At 38.6% G+C, this 15,800-nt stretch overlaps 1 protein-coding gene across 1 annotated transcript in view; it reads right to left on the reverse strand.

Annotated features, from left to right (window-relative positions):
* Positions 1-1,116, reverse strand: part of LOC102916757 (vomeronasal type-2 receptor 116-like) — a 30,517-nt gene extending 29,401 nt beyond the window's left edge. The window contains exon 1 of the mRNA XM_016009042.1: positions 920-1,116. Within this exon, the coding sequence (XP_015864528.1) occupies positions 920-1,116 (197 nt within the window). The remainder of the gene's footprint in view (positions 1-919) is intronic.
* Positions 1,117-15,800: the final 14,684 nt, after the last annotated feature.

Here is a 15,800-nt window from a genome sequence, read left to right on the forward strand (position 1 = left end):
ATAAATGAATGCATATGCAGCAAAATGAAACATGACAATTTGTAATCAATAAATTGGATTCAGCCTGGAGAAATTTGGATGAAATTGCTACTTTAGTACTTCTCTGTCAAATATTAGCAATTACCACAGACAACACCTTTTATTCTAGCACTTTCATTGCTTGCAGGGGCATCCTCTATTCTAGCAAGTGAACAAATTGACTACTGGAGCACACTTAATGGATGCTTCATGTGTTTCTAACTTAGAACTTTGAAAAAAGATCTGATATTGCTTATTCATCAAAAATGTGGCTATGCATACGTAATGGAATGTAAAGGAAAGGACAGCATAAAACTATCATAGGGAACAGATATTGATTTTCCACACCTGATTTCAGCTGCAGGAATCTAAGAACACAATAGTTGTAAAATTATGACAAATAGATTATTTGAAATAGATTATTTGAAAAAAACTCTGCACCAAACATATTCAGGGCAAACACACCAAGGTCCACTTTGTAGGAATTGGTCATCGTGTGCTGATGAAAAAACAATAAAAAACAGTAGCAGATGAAAGAAAGATCACTTTATTGTAGCCTCTATGAAATAAACTAAAAGCAGTGTTTAATACTTTGTTTGTGAGGGGCATCACATAACACCACTTGGGAACTGTCATATTAAAAGATTGTCTCTAAAAGCAAAGTTGACAGCATGGATCATTCATTCAGCTTTCAGCCTGGAATCTGTGACTTAAAAAATACAAACAAGCTAACCTCTAAACCATCAGAAACAGGACAATAAACATCAGTAAACATGAAATAAATTTGGGTAATGTCCTAATGGGGGGAGGAAAAGACATAAAGAAGACACACCTCCCCACAGGCCTAGAATATATCATCTACCATGATAAACAAAAATTATTAAGTGAAAGAGGCACTTACAGTTTATCTAGATTTCCACTGAAATAATCATTCTTCATGTTTCCATGCTCTGTATAAATGAAAAAGGAGCAATCAATGTCTTTATCTCCTTCTGGGTTTTCCTTGTCTTTCACTCTGAAAAAGCACACAGGGTCAGTCAAACTGCAGAGAAGTAAGACAGGCTTCAGGAGAAGGAAGACAAAGATCAAAGACAACATCTTTGTAATGTAGCTGAGAAGAGAGCCTGAGCAAAGTGCAGCATGAAGAGTCATGGAGCAGCCCGTGTATCAATTATGCATGAACCCATCCATGTGTCTCTTTTTATTATTATAGTTACTATGAAGGAATACAGTAATTTTCAGTAATCTCAGTACATTTCTTTTGAGTATACTGTTTGTCTCTGTGGGTTGTATAGTCACTCTCTGGCCTGGGGCTCTGCATATGAGTTCCTAAGTCCAGGGGACAATTAAGGGATAATAATTTCATTTATGATAATTCTTCTGCTCCATATCCCTTATGATTAGATCCATGTTATTGGACATGAAGTTAGCAGACACAATTCCTCTTGGGCAAATTTTCTAACAAGCCTAGTTTACCAAATCAGTTCTCTGATCACCATTTGTAGTAGTTGACTTGGATTACATCAGACATTCCAAATGAGTTTTGTGTCAAAAACAGTTCTTCATAGACAGAGCTTAATATAGACCCACAGAAAATATGACCTATAATGTTCATTATAGGAAGTAGTATCTTTACTGTCTGTTGTATGTGTATGTTCTGTGCCTGCTTGAATGCTGGTTTTATCAATCTGCCAGTCTACCAAGCTTCTGCATGTCAAAGGACAATGTCATTCAGACAATGCAGTAGCCTTCAGAATGAGAAAATATTTTCATCAATTACATATCAGATAGAAGAATAATATCCAAAAGTTATAAAGATCTCAAGGCAATACATCTCAATAAAACAAGTAAGTAAAAAAATGGGCTACAGATACAAAAATTCCAACAGAGGAAATTCAAATAGCTGAGAATCACTTAAAGAAACATTCAACATAATTAGCAACCATGTAAATACAAACCAGTCTACATTGATATTTCATCTTTCACCTGTCAAAATGGCAAAGATCCACAACACAATTGAAAGCAAAGATGGTGAGAATGTGAAGTAAGAACACTCGTACATTGCAGATAGGAGTGAAAAATCATAGAGCCACTATGAAAATCAGTGTGGCAGTTTGTCTGGAAGATGGCAATCAATCTACATCAGGACCTAGCTAAATCATGCTTCTGAATATATCCAAAGAATGGTTTATCCTACCACTTAGACACTTGCTTATTTATGTTCCTTGTTACTCCATTCATAATAGTCAAATTTAACAAACAACATAGATTCCCCTCAACAGAAGAATGCATAAAGTAAATGTGGTACATTTGTGCAATGGAGTATTGTTCAGCTAATAAAATAGTGATATCATGAAATTTACAGGCAAATGGATTGAAGGAGAAAAAAATCATACTAAGTGCAATAATGTAGAAACAGAAAGATAAATATGGCTTTTATTTGATTATAATTTGATGTTTTTTGTTTGTCTTGATTTGATTTTTTTGTTTGTTTTGGTATTTTGGTTTTTATTTTGTTCTTTAGGTTTTGAGGTAGCTTGTGGCTATATTGTGTGTTTGTTTTTAGAAAGATCTGCAAGTTAGACAGTATGGATAGGAAAAGATTCAGGAAAGACTTGAGGGTAGAGCAGAATATGATGAAATATATGGAAATTTAAACCATTGTTTTAAATAATAAAAACTGTGACCTCCCCAGCATGAGAAAAACTGTATAACTTATCATATGTAATAAGAATGGGCCAGACTCTGAAAATGTAACATATAATTGCCCAGCATTGACTGTTGAAGTGTGTTTGTGTGTGCTGAATGAGTGATGCAGCTGAATGGACAGAGAAAGGAGTGTGAGAGATGATGAAGAAGAAGTTTGAGAGAAATGTGAAAGAATAAGTGAGAGAATGAATGAGTAGAGAGTGAGGGAATGATGTAGAAATCTGTGTGGATGTATGTGAGAGAGCAATGTGAAAGAGCAGCTGATATGTAGAGGAGCTATATGAAAGAACTGTTTAAAGAATTGATTGAGAGACTATGAAGGAACTTTGTAAATTGCTGTATGGTGAGAGAGTTATGAAAATGGCTATGTGGAGATTTGTAACTGTGTGGTGACAAAGAAGGAGAAGCTGTATAGAAGGGAGATGTAGAAGAGAAATGTATGTAAAAGAAAGATGTGTAGCCATGTGAAAATAGATGTAATTTTGTGTAGAGATGAATGAACAGGTAGGAGAGAGATGTATGTATGCAGACTGTGATTTATAGAGAAAAGCTTTTCTAAGTTGAAGTTAAAAAAATGTTACCGTCAGAAACTGTGTTTCTTTGTTTACCCCTCAGATAGATAGAAACTTATTTCTAAAGACCCTCAAATAAAAAAGTTTTCTAAAGTCCCACTCTTCTCAGGTCTTCTATTCACAACCCTGGAACAGTTCTGGAACCAGGCCTTCTGAGCTGCTTTATCAAAGAAACAAAAGAACAAGATAAAAACAAGTGCCAAAATGAAACAAGAAATCTACAAAATAAAGCATGACTTTGATTTTGTGTTGACAAATGACTCACGGGCATAGGGCCTACCTTGAAATGTGGTTGCTATACCCATTGACATTCCATTGGAGGACACTAATTTTTTTAAAAAAAAATGTTTTTATTTTTGGTATGGAATTCTGTAGCATGAATCTTAACAGGTCTTATTAATAAAAACAAATCCGGGCTGGGTATTGGGGTGAATGCTGGAAGATCAGAGAAGCAGAACAAGCCACCGCTTACTCACCTCACCAATTCCTCAGCTGATCCTGTTTCCTCAGACGAGTCCTCATCCAAATGGATATCAGCTTCATGCCTTATATACCTTTCTGCTTCCTGCCATCACTGCCTTGGGATTAAAGGCATGAGTCTCCATGCCTGGCTGTTTCCAGTGTGGTTTTGAACTCACAGAGATCCAGATGGATCTCTGCCTCTGGAATTCTAGGATTAAAGGCGTGTGTGCCACCATTTTCAGGCCTCTATCTCTAGTGGCTGTTCTGTTCTCTGACCTCAGATAAGTTTATTAGAGTGTACAATATTTTGGGGAACACAATATTACCACAGAATTCAGTTTCCCCTCCTTCCCCTCATCTTAGTCTTTCCCCCAAACCTCCCCTCCATTCACTCCTCCTTCATTTCTATGCAGAAAATAGAGGCTTCCCATGGATATCAACAAAATATAGCATATTAAGTTATTGTAAGACTAAGCATCTCATCTTTTATTAAGGTTTAGCAAGATTACCTTGCATGAGGAATAGGTCATAAAAGCCAGAAAAATAGTTATAAATAACATCTGTTTCCACTATTAGGACTCCCACAAAATCAAACTAAACAGCTGTCACATATATGCCAAGGGCCTAAGTCAGTTCCATGCAGGCTCCTTGGTTGTCAGTTCAGTCTCTGTGAACTCCTGTAAGCTCAGCTTAGTGGATCCCATGGGTTTTCTTGTGATGTCCTTGAATCTTCTGCTCCTATAATTCTTCTTCCCTCTCTTAAGCAGGATTCCCCAAACATGGCCTAATATTTGGCTGTGGGTCTCTTCATCTGGTTCCATCAGTTGCTGGATGAATCCTCTCTGATGACAATTGGCATAAGCAACAATGTATGAGTGTAGCAAAATATCAATAGGCATCATTAAATTGACTTTTTTCCCCAATTATGTTTGGTTCTATTCTGGGTCTCTGAGCAATCCAGCCTCTGGGTCTATGTGTTCTAGGTAGTGTCAGGGATGGGCTCACTCATGTGACATGGGTCTCAAAGGTCTCAAACTGGAACAGTAAATGGTTGGCCACTCCCACAGTATCTCTACCTTCCATACCCTAGCAAATCCTGTAGCGAGGACAGACTGTAAGTCTAAAATTATGAGGCTGTGTTGATGTCACATTCCTTCCACTGGAAACTTTGCCTGGTCACAAGAGATGTTCAATTCAGGCTATGTATGATCACCTGATAGGCATGTTAGTTTGGGTCATGCATGTAGATCCCTGGGAGTTTCCCTTGTACCAGGTTTATACCTGACCATTAAATGTCCCCCTTCCAGTCATCTTTCAGTACACTCCCCTCCACCCACCTCACCTGATGCCTCACATTTTCATCCCCACCTGACTCATCTACCCACAAAATCTCTTCTAATTCCCCTTCCCAGGGTGATCGTAGCATCCCCCCTTTGAGCCCTCTTTGTTACCTAGTCTTTCTGGATCTGTGGATTATAGCATTGCTATTATTTCCTTTGAAGTTAATATCCACTTATGAGTGAGTACATACCATATTTGTCAGAAAGTGTTTTAGTTACCTCACTTAGGATGATTGTGTCTACTTCCAGCTATTAGCCCATAAATTTCATGATGTCATTTTTTAACAGCTGAGTAACACTCTAATTTGTAAATGTGCCACTATCTTTATCCATTCTTTAGTTGAGGGACATCTAGGTTATTTCCAGGTTCTGGCTATTAAGAACAAAACTGCTATGAATATAGTTGAACAGCAAATGGCCTTTTGGTGTGATTGATTATCCTTTTGATACATGCCCAACAGTGGTACCTGAGTCTTGAGGTAGATTTTTTTTCCAATTTTCTGAGAAACTGCCATTTTGATTTCTGAAGTGGCTGTACAAATTTACACTCCTAAAATCAATAAAGGTGTATTTAAAAGTGTCACAACCCCTGATTGCAAGGTTTACTATAAAGCTAGTAATGAAACCATCAGAGTATTGATGTAAAAATAGACAGGGTCGGTGAGTGAAAGTGAATCAAAGCCCCAGATGTAAATGCACACACCATGGACACCTGATTTTCTACATAAAAGACTGAATTATGCAATTGAGAAAAGAAAGCATCTTCAACAGATGGTGCTAGTATAACTGGATATTGGCATGTAGGAGAATGCAAATAGATCCATATTCTTCACTCTGCACAAAACTCAATTCAAAGTGGATTAAAGACCTCAATATAAATCCAGATACACTAGACATGATAGGAGAGAAAATGTGGAATAGCCTTGAATACATTGGAATAGGAAACAACTTTTTGAATAGAACTAAGAGTGCAGAAATTTAAAAAAAAAATGGGACCTCAGGGAACTGATAAGTTTCTGTTAAGTCAAAGAACACCATCAACAGGACAAAATGACATTCTACAGAGTGGGAAAAGATCTTTACCAACCCCACATCTGACAGAGAGTTGATTTCCAAAATACACAAGAAGCTAGATATCATAAAACAAAATGATCCAATTAAAAATGGGGTATAAGCCGGGTGGTGGTGGTGGCGGCGGCGGCGGCGGCGGCGGCAGCGGCAGCGGAGCACGCCTTTAATCCCAGCACTTGGGAGGCAGAGCCAGGTGGATTTCTGTGAGTTCGAGGCCAGCCTGGACTGCCAAGTGAGTTCCAGGAAAGGTGCAAAGCTACACAGAGAAACCCTGTCTTGGAAAACCAAAATAATAAAAAATAAAAAAATAAATAAAAATAAAAAAAATAAAAATAAAAATGTGGTATGGATCTAAACAGGGAATTCCCAACAGAAGAATCTCAAATGATTGAGAAAATCTGAAAGATATGTTCAACATCTTTATTCATCATAGAAATGCAAATCAAAACAACACTGAGATTCCACCTTATACCTGTTAGAATGGCTAGGATCAAAAACACAAGTGACACATAACACTGGAGAGGATGTGTAGCAAGGAGAACACTAATTTTTAGGCAGTAGGATTTGTTGAGAAAACAGCATGCACATGACAGATTTTCATTTCTCAAGGCTACATATATCACACCTAACACTTGATGGGGAAAAATTTTCTTCTACCTGTGAAATGGTTATTTTTACTATAATACACAGTTTTCTAAATGTTATTGTGTCAGTAGAAGAAACTGCAAGTGATGAAATAAGTATTACCTAAACTCTTGGTTAGTGGTATTAAAAATATTTAACATCTTCTCTAACCACTTGCTAATGATTAGGCACTATGAATAATTTACATTTTCAAACATTTTTGAAAACACAGAAAGAAGCCAGCATAACCTAAAACATTCCAGGGTATAAAAATCAAATTCAACAATAGACAATAGAAGCAAACTCTTAATTTGCATTTAATATATTTATCATAGTGTCATCTGAATATCCTCAATTTTTTATTTTATAATTTAATTTAATTTTACATATCAGCCACGGATTCCCTTGTTCTCCCTCCCCCCCCCCCTTTTCCCCTGCAGCCCATCCCCTATTCCCATGTCCTCCAGGAAAAGACTGCCCTGAAGATTGAGTTCAACCTGGTAGATTCTGTCCAGGGAGCTCCAGTGCCCTCCTACCAGGCTGAGCCAAGTGTTCCTGTATTAGCCCCAGGTTTCAAACAGCCAACTCCCATGCACTGAGTACAGGACCCATTCCCACTGCCTGGATGCCTCCCAAACAGATCAAGCCAATCAACTGTCTCACTTATACAGAGGGCCTGATTCAGTTGGGGGCTCCTCAGCTATTGGTTCATAGTTCATGGGTTTCCATTCATTTGGCTATTTGTCCCTGTGCTTTATCCAATATTGGTCTCAACAATTCTTGCTCATGCAAACCCTCCTCTTTCTTGCCAATTGGAATCCTGGAGCTCCACCTGTGGCCTGGCCATGGATCTCTGCATCCGGTTCCCTCAGTCATTGGATGGGGTTTCTAGCATGACAATTAGGGTGTTTGGCCATCCTATCACCAGAGTAGGTCAGTTAGGGCTGTCTCTCAACCATTGCCAGTAGTCTATTGTGGGGGTATCTTTGTGCGTTTCTGTGGGCCTCTCTAGAATTTTGCTTCTTCTTATTCTCATGTGGTCTTCATTTATCATGGTCTTTTATTCCTTGTTCTCCCTCTCTGTTCTAATTCCAGCTGGGATCTCCTGCTCCCCGAAGCTCTCTTTACCTCGACCCTTGTTCTTCAATGCCCCTACTCACGTCCAGGTTGTTCACGTAGATCTCATCCATTTCTCTGCCATTGGGTGATTCCTGTGTCTTTCTTGGGGTCCTGTTTTCTAGGTAGCCTCCCTGGAGTTGTGAGTAGCAGTCCAGTCATCCTTGTTCCACATCTAGTATCCTCCTATGAGTGAGTACATACCATATTTGTCTTTCTGAGTCTGGGTTACCTCACTCAGGATGATTTTTTCTAGATCCATCCATTTGCCTGCAAACCTCATGAAGTCATTGTTTTTCTCTGCTGAGTAGTATTCCATTGTATATATGTACCACATTTTATTTATCCATTCTTCAGTTGAAGGGCATCTAGGGTGGTTCTGTCCAATGGCCAGAACCTGGGCCCAAGTTCGCAGGTCTTCCCTGGAATGGTTAGTGCCCAGGGATGGGACCTAGAGGCAAGCCTCTCTGGGTATGAGCCCAGGCACTCACCTCTTTTCCAGATGGGAGGTTCAGGGCAGGATCGGATCATACCATTTTATCCTTTACTTTTTAGTTCATATCCACTTATAAGTGAGTACATACCACATTTCTCTGTGCCTGTGTTACCTCATTCTTTGGTGATTTATTGTGAACTCTAATAAACTTAGCCTGAAGTTCTGAGGACAGAACAAGCCATTAGATTAAACATAGAGACCAGACAGTGGTGCCACACACCTTCAATCCTAGCACTGGGGAGGCAGAGATCTGTCTGGATCTCTGTGAGTTTGAAACCACCCTGAACTACACGAGATGACTCAGTCTAGGAGAGATAACAGAGCCAGGCAGTGATGGCACACACCTTTCTTTAATTGCAGTACTGATAAGCACACATGCCTTTAATCCCAGGAAGTGATGGCTGGGCAGAGAAGGTCTATAAGGTGTAAGGAAATATGAACTAAAGTATTTTCTGCAAGTGTCCCTTTCGGCTAGAAGCCTTTTTGGCTGAAGAGGATCATTTGACTACAGGCCCATTGCATGAGATCTTTCAGGCTGAGTTAAGGTGAGAGGTGGTGGCTGTGGTTTGCTTTGCTTCTGTGATCATTCAGCTGTCACCCCAATATCTGTCAGGATTTTTTTTTATTAATAAGATTGTTTAAAATTCTAACAACATCTGGCATCCAATTTGTGGTGGTACACAAATTCATGAAAAAGCCACTTGCCTATGGCCTTGCAGTCTCCAGCTCAGGCCTGAGCTGCACAAGGCTGGAATCTCTAACCCATTTGGGAGGGTGTCCCTAGCCTGCTGGATAAGTTTTTGTTGCAGCTCCACTACAGCAGACTCCATAGGTTTTTGGGAGCTGGAGTTGGCCACTTTTTCACACACTTCCCCATGCAGACAGCTGGATCTTTCACTCCTTTCCTTTTCCTGTGGGTTTTGGTTTTCTCTGAACCCCTCCTCAGGCTGCTGCCACACCATCATCTGAATTGTCAGACTTGGTCAGTCAATTAAGGTTTCTTAATAGGAGAAATTAGTTTCTCCACATTAAAAAATGTAAACCTTTTTAAAAATGGAGGTCTTTGGTCTCTGTTTGATAATACATTAGTCAAAAAAGGAAAAATTAAATGAGAGGATAATTAATGTTGATGGAATAGTTGTATTGTCATTCATAAATATTATTTGTTTGATCATTTTTGTTTTGTCATTAAAAAGCTTTTAAATTTGAGTGAGAAGATAAAAGTTCTAGAAAAAAATTGTTAAAATAGATCATAGAGATATTCAGACCCAGACAGAAGAATTTAAAGAGGAACCAGTCTCAACATTGCATTATACCGTTTCAGAGAAACAGCCTAAAGCTTTCAAACAGCCAACCTTAATCTACTGAGTAAACTTATGGGAACTACCCAGTGATAGATATCCTCAAGGCTATGTAAGAGCTGACTAGACTCCTCGGCAAATATTAGATTTGAGGAGATTCAAAGAAGCAATAGTATCATATGGTATCCGCTCATCTTTCATGAAGCAAATGTTAATCTCTGAATCAACTTGTAATAGAATTACCCCTCAAGACTGAAGAGATTTGAATAAAGCAATCTTAGAAGCTAGTACCCAATTATAATGGAGGACTTTCTGGAAGGATGAGGCTAAAAACTTTAAACAATAGAGTAGGGATAGAGGTCTTGAAATCTCCCAAGATCAACTTGTTGGAGAAGGTGATTATGCTGATATACAAAGAGAATCTTCATATGATGACCACATGTAGCTGAAGTTATCTCCAATCCCCTTCAGCCTATAGCCACTCAGACCCAATTAAACACAAAGAGACTCATATTACTTATAAACTGTATGGCTGTGGCAGGCTTCTTGCTATCTAGTTCTTACATCTTAAATTAACCCATTTCTATAGATCTATACCTTGCAATGTGGTTTGTGGCTTACTGGTATCTTTTACTGTTGCTTCTCATGGCAGCAGCTGGTGGTGTCTCCTCACTCAGCCTTCCAATTCCCAGAATTCTTGTCCCTCTTCGTCCTGCCTATTCTTCTTGTCTGACTACTGGTCAATCAGCACTTTATTTATTAACCAATCAGAGGAACACATTCACAGCATATAGATTTCCACAGCAACCACCATTTAGATTTTTGGTGTATGGCAGCCTTGAATACTTGGGACAGAATTAAAGAAGTAGGAAAGAAAATTGAATCATTTACAAAAGATATACAGAACCCAAAATAAACTTTCACTGTTTTCCTACAAAGACTGACTTCAGCAGTAAATAGAATGATACCAAATTCAGAAGCTAGATGGATAATAATTGAATCTCTGGCTTTTGAAAGTGCTAATGCACAATTCAAAAGTGTGATTAGGCCTTTAAAAGTAAGATCAGCACCCCTGGAAGAATGGATTCCAGACATAGTTAATATTGAATCTCATGTTCATGATAATGCTTGGATAGGAGAGTTGATTTGTAGAGGTTTAAGGAAAAATCAAAATGTTAAATGTTTCAAAGTCACCTAAAAAGGGACTATAAACTAGGCATTCCCAGAAATGTTTTTTCAAGGTATAATCCCATCAGAACAGCCCTCCCTTTTGGATTATGCAGAAGGTGTGGCAAAGACAGATATTGAACTAACGAATGTATGTCAACAAGGGACAGACTAGGTAATTCTTTGCTTTTGCCATTGGAAAACTCCCTGAGGGTGCCTCTCGAAGGCCCCCAGGTCAAATTCCATTTAGACCTTTCCAGTTATGATGGAGGAAACTCCTTCCCAGAGCAATTAAAGGACCCAATGCCTGTTGTAAAAAAACTGACTGCACTGGATGATAGAACAGGTTTAGAAAATAAAACAAAAATTTAAAGAGAAACTATAAATCAAAATCGATAAAGATTAGATTTGGAGAGTCCCCAAAGTTAGTGTTGGGAAAGGATTTTGCTTTTTGTCATTCCAAGAAAATAGAAACAACCATCTTGAAGAATTTAAAAACCTTTGGACAAATAAGCATCCAAAGAAGAGGAGAGAACTACCCAGAAAAAGTTACCAAGAAAAGGAATAATATGATCTAATGAGATCTTTGCTGTCTCCAAAAAGATGAGGGGACCCCACAATGACTAATCTATCAGGATGATGATAATACCACCAAGCTGACAAACACCACATAAAGATTGGTTTTGAACTAATAACTGCTCAGGACAGTTTCAAGATGGCAATCTGAGATAATCTAGACTCACAGACTACTCTAGCCAGGAAATGAGCCCTGTACATTTGCATTGTGCAGACCCTGGACAACTAATAACATAGCTACCTCACCCAGGACTTGACAATTAACCCAAAATTATTCTCTTCAGGATCCCCTAAAGATGCCTTCACACCCAGAGAGCAGCCCCCAGATGCCCACATTCCCAAGAGGTGGGTTGGGTAGTTTTTGGTCTTTCAAAGGGTTATGAATAATTGACATAGTTGTGATGGTTGGTTATGATTATTGTTATTGATCAGGAAAAAGGTTAAACAAAGGAGATTAGATTCAGGGTTCTTGGTTTGGAATAAAAAAGGGATATAGTTATGATAGGATAAAAGGGAAGATTATTGAATCTACTCTGAAAAAAACATAGAACTAATAGGATAAAAGGGTAGATTATTGAATCCATTCTGAAAAGAAAAACAAGAGACTCTGGATATGATAAGATAAAAAGGATGTGGTGGTATTGTGTTCCCCAAAATATTGTGTACTCTAATAAACTTATTTGGGGTCAGAGAACAGACAGTCACTAGATACAAAGGCTAGAAAATGGTGGCACTCACACCTTTAATCCTAGCATTCCAGAGATAGAAATCCCTCTGGATCTCTGTGAGTTCAAGGCCACATTGGAAATAGCCAAGCATGGTGACACACACCTTTAATCCCAGAAAGCCAGTCTTTAATCCCAGGGAGTGGTGGTAGAAAGCAGAAAGATATATAAGGCATGAGGACCAGAAACTAGAAGCTTTTGGCTGGTTAAGCATTTGGCTGGTTAAGCTTTCAGGCTTTGGATCAACACAGTTCAGCTGAGATTCATTCTGGATAAGGACTCAGAGGCTTCCAGTCTGAGGAAACAGGACCAGCTGAGGAAATGGCAAGGTGAGATAGCTGTGGCTTGTTATGTCTCTCTGATCTACCAGCATTGACCCCAATAACTGGCCTCAGGTTTGATTTTATTAATAAGAACTTCTAAAATGCCTGCTACAAAAGGAGGATTTTTTAATCTACTTTTGAAAAGCAACTACTACTTTTAAATATTTTGCATTGGACATTGTAATTTACATTGGATTTTTGTATATTGTATAAAATTATATATATTGATACAAATTTGAGATTGATTGTGTTAGAAAATATTGTACATATATTTCTAATCTTGTTGAAGGTATTATATCTAGACAGTACAATTTAATAATGTTATACAAATTGCTAGTTTTTGAAAGTTATTATTACCAACTAATTAGGATATAAGAAATACAAGTTACTTGTCATTACAATCAAACTTGTATGATATAATATAATATAAACATATATTAGGTATGTTTTCAAAGTCAAACAGAAATATATTCTATTAGACAGATCATCTTCAAACACTTCAGAGATTTACAGAATATGGCATTTAAGATGTTTTAATGACATAGATTCTTTTTTTATGACAATAAGGCATGTCTACTCCTGGCAGCACCAAGCTACTTTAGAGAGGATGATTGGCAGTGAAAAAACTCATTATGGAGTTTACTTTCTTTGGGGCAAAAGTTAGCCACTCATCAAGAATATGAATTTTACTTCCTTGTGGCCAAAATTAGCCACTTAGCAAGAAAATGCCCTTGATTGGAACACTCCTCCACTGTTGGTGGGAGTTACAACTTGTATAGCCACTTTGGAAATCAGTATGTCTCTCTCAGAAAATTAGGAATCAATGTAGCTCAAGACACAGCTATATCACTCTTGCGTGTATGCCTAAGGAAGGCTCAATCATAAAAAAGGACACATGCTCAACTATGATGTTAGCAGAATTATTCATAATAGCCAGAACCTGGAAGCAGCCTAGATGCCTCTCAAAGAAATAATGTATTAAGAAAATGGGGTACATATATACAATGGAGTACTGCTTTAAAGTAAAGAACAATGACATCATGAAGTTTGCAGGCAAACAGATGGAACTAGAAAATATCATCCTGAGTGAGGTAACCCAGATTCAGAAGGACAAAAATAGTATGTACTTACTAATAAGTGGATCCTAGATGGAAATCAAAGGATAACCAGACTACAACCAACAGCTCCAGGGAAGCTAACAAGGAGAACCCTAAAAGGGTCACATGGATTACCCTGGGAAGGGGAAAAGGATGAGATTTCCATAAGAAAACTGGAGAATGAGAAACATAGGGTAGGTGATGGAGGATGAGAACATAAGACAAAGAGGTGGTCTAGCTGGAACAAGGACAGAGTGGGAGAGCAAGAGAAGAGATACCATGATAGAGGGAGACTGTGGTGGTATTCTAATTGTACTGAAATGTGATTTTAATTGTATGTTAATAAATAAAGTTGCCCAGGGGTCAGAGCTATTAGAGCCATAGACAGAGTGTGGCAGTGGTGGCTCATGCCTTTAATCCCATAGATCTCTGTGTGTTCAGGGATACAGCCAGGATTGGAGACATACGCCTTTAAGACCTAGAGGGCTGTACATACAGACAGTGATGAGGCAGTCACTTGTTTGGGCTTACAGCCAATGAGAAGGCAGAACAAAAAGACTATGAAAAGACATACACACAGGAAGTAGCTCTCTTTTGGAGAGCTAGGACCACCACAGGAGGAAGGGTGAGATTTCAGCTCTGAGCTCTGACCCCTTGGCTTTCTCTTTACATTGGTTCTGTATTTCTTATTCAATAAGACGGTTGGTTACATCTACATCTGGCACCCAATGTGACAAGAATCCTTTAAAAAACTGCTTGGCTTGGCTGCAGGTCCTGTTTCCTGCAAGGGTGGCAGGCTCCCTAGCCTGGGCAGCTCCCTAGTCCAAGCAGCTGGCTCCCTAGGCCAGGCCCAGGTCTGCCTGGCCTCAGGCCGGACTAACCATGAACTGCTTGCTTAAAGTGGATGCTACAAACAACTCAGGCCTGCCCTGCTGAACAGGGCCCCACCTGAACGAAGCCAGAACCAAGCCTTGACTTGGCTCAAGAGGGAACACATGGCTGCATTTAAGCTTTAGCCAGCTACATGTTCTCTCTCTCTCTCTCTCTCTCTCTCTCTCTCTCTCTCTCTCTCTCTCTCTCTCTCTCTCTCTCTCTCTGGATTCACACCTCGGACACTTGGTGGCTGTTTTGAAAATCTCCTCAGATTTCTACTGTTCTATGCAGATTTGATAAGTCACAACATATCAGATATTTCAAAGGAAACTATTTAAAAGAGAATTTCTTCCATATTAAAAAGAAAATGGGTTTCATGTGTACATTGCAAGAAAATTGGATTTTGTTTGAAATTTTAGGCAGTCTGACAATGGAACAACTATATGAGAAGATTAGTATTGTTGGAATTATGCAGTTTATCACTATGCTTATCCTCATTTTACTATTTAAAAAGATAGTGGATTTAAGTGCCAGGATGACAGCTTTAGAAAAACTTGTTAAACCTGTAAAAATTCAGACAGAAGAAATTAACAGTGAAGTTGTTTCAAGTTTGGATCATAAGGTTACAGAAAGAAAGCCTGTTTTCACAAGTCACCCTTAATTTATCCTGTAACCATACAGCAGTTGCCTGATCAAATGACTACACAAAATATTTGGGCTCCAATTGAAATGTTGGATTTAAAAAGTTTTAAGGAGGCAATCGTATCTTATGGCATGCATTCCCCATATGTAAAGCAAATGTTCAACTCTTGGTCAACATATAATAGGATAGTACCACAGGACTGGTGGGAGCTGGCACAAGCTGTTCTTGAACCCAGCCAGAGGCTTCAATTTCTAACTTGGTTCAAGGATGAAGCTAAAAACATAGAAAAACAATGGAGGCAAAAAGGAATACAAGTTTGCCAGGATCAGCTTATTGGAGAAGGCCAATATGCTTCAGTACAAACACAATGTTTATATGGTGTCCAAACCCTAATTTTATGTCAAATGGCAGCCTTGAATGCATGGGACAGAGTTGAGGAACCAAGAAAAAAAATCTGAGTCATTTACAAAGGTTATACAGGACCCAAAAGAATCCCTCACAGATTTTTTATAAGGATTGGCTTCATCAGTAAAGAGAATGGTCTCAGATTCAAAAGCTACTAAGGTAATAATTGAAGCTTTGGCCTTTGAGAATGCGAATGCAGCATGCAAAAGAATAATCAAGCCATAAAGGCAAGATCTGCACCTTTGAAAGATTGGATTAGAGACACAGTTAATGTTGAGGCTC

Source organism: Peromyscus maniculatus, chromosome 1, assembly GCF_049852395.1.
Source record: "Peromyscus maniculatus bairdii isolate BWxNUB_F1_BW_parent chromosome 1, HU_Pman_BW_mat_3.1, whole genome shotgun sequence".
NCBI lineage: Eukaryota > Metazoa > Chordata > Mammalia > Rodentia > Cricetidae > Peromyscus > Peromyscus maniculatus.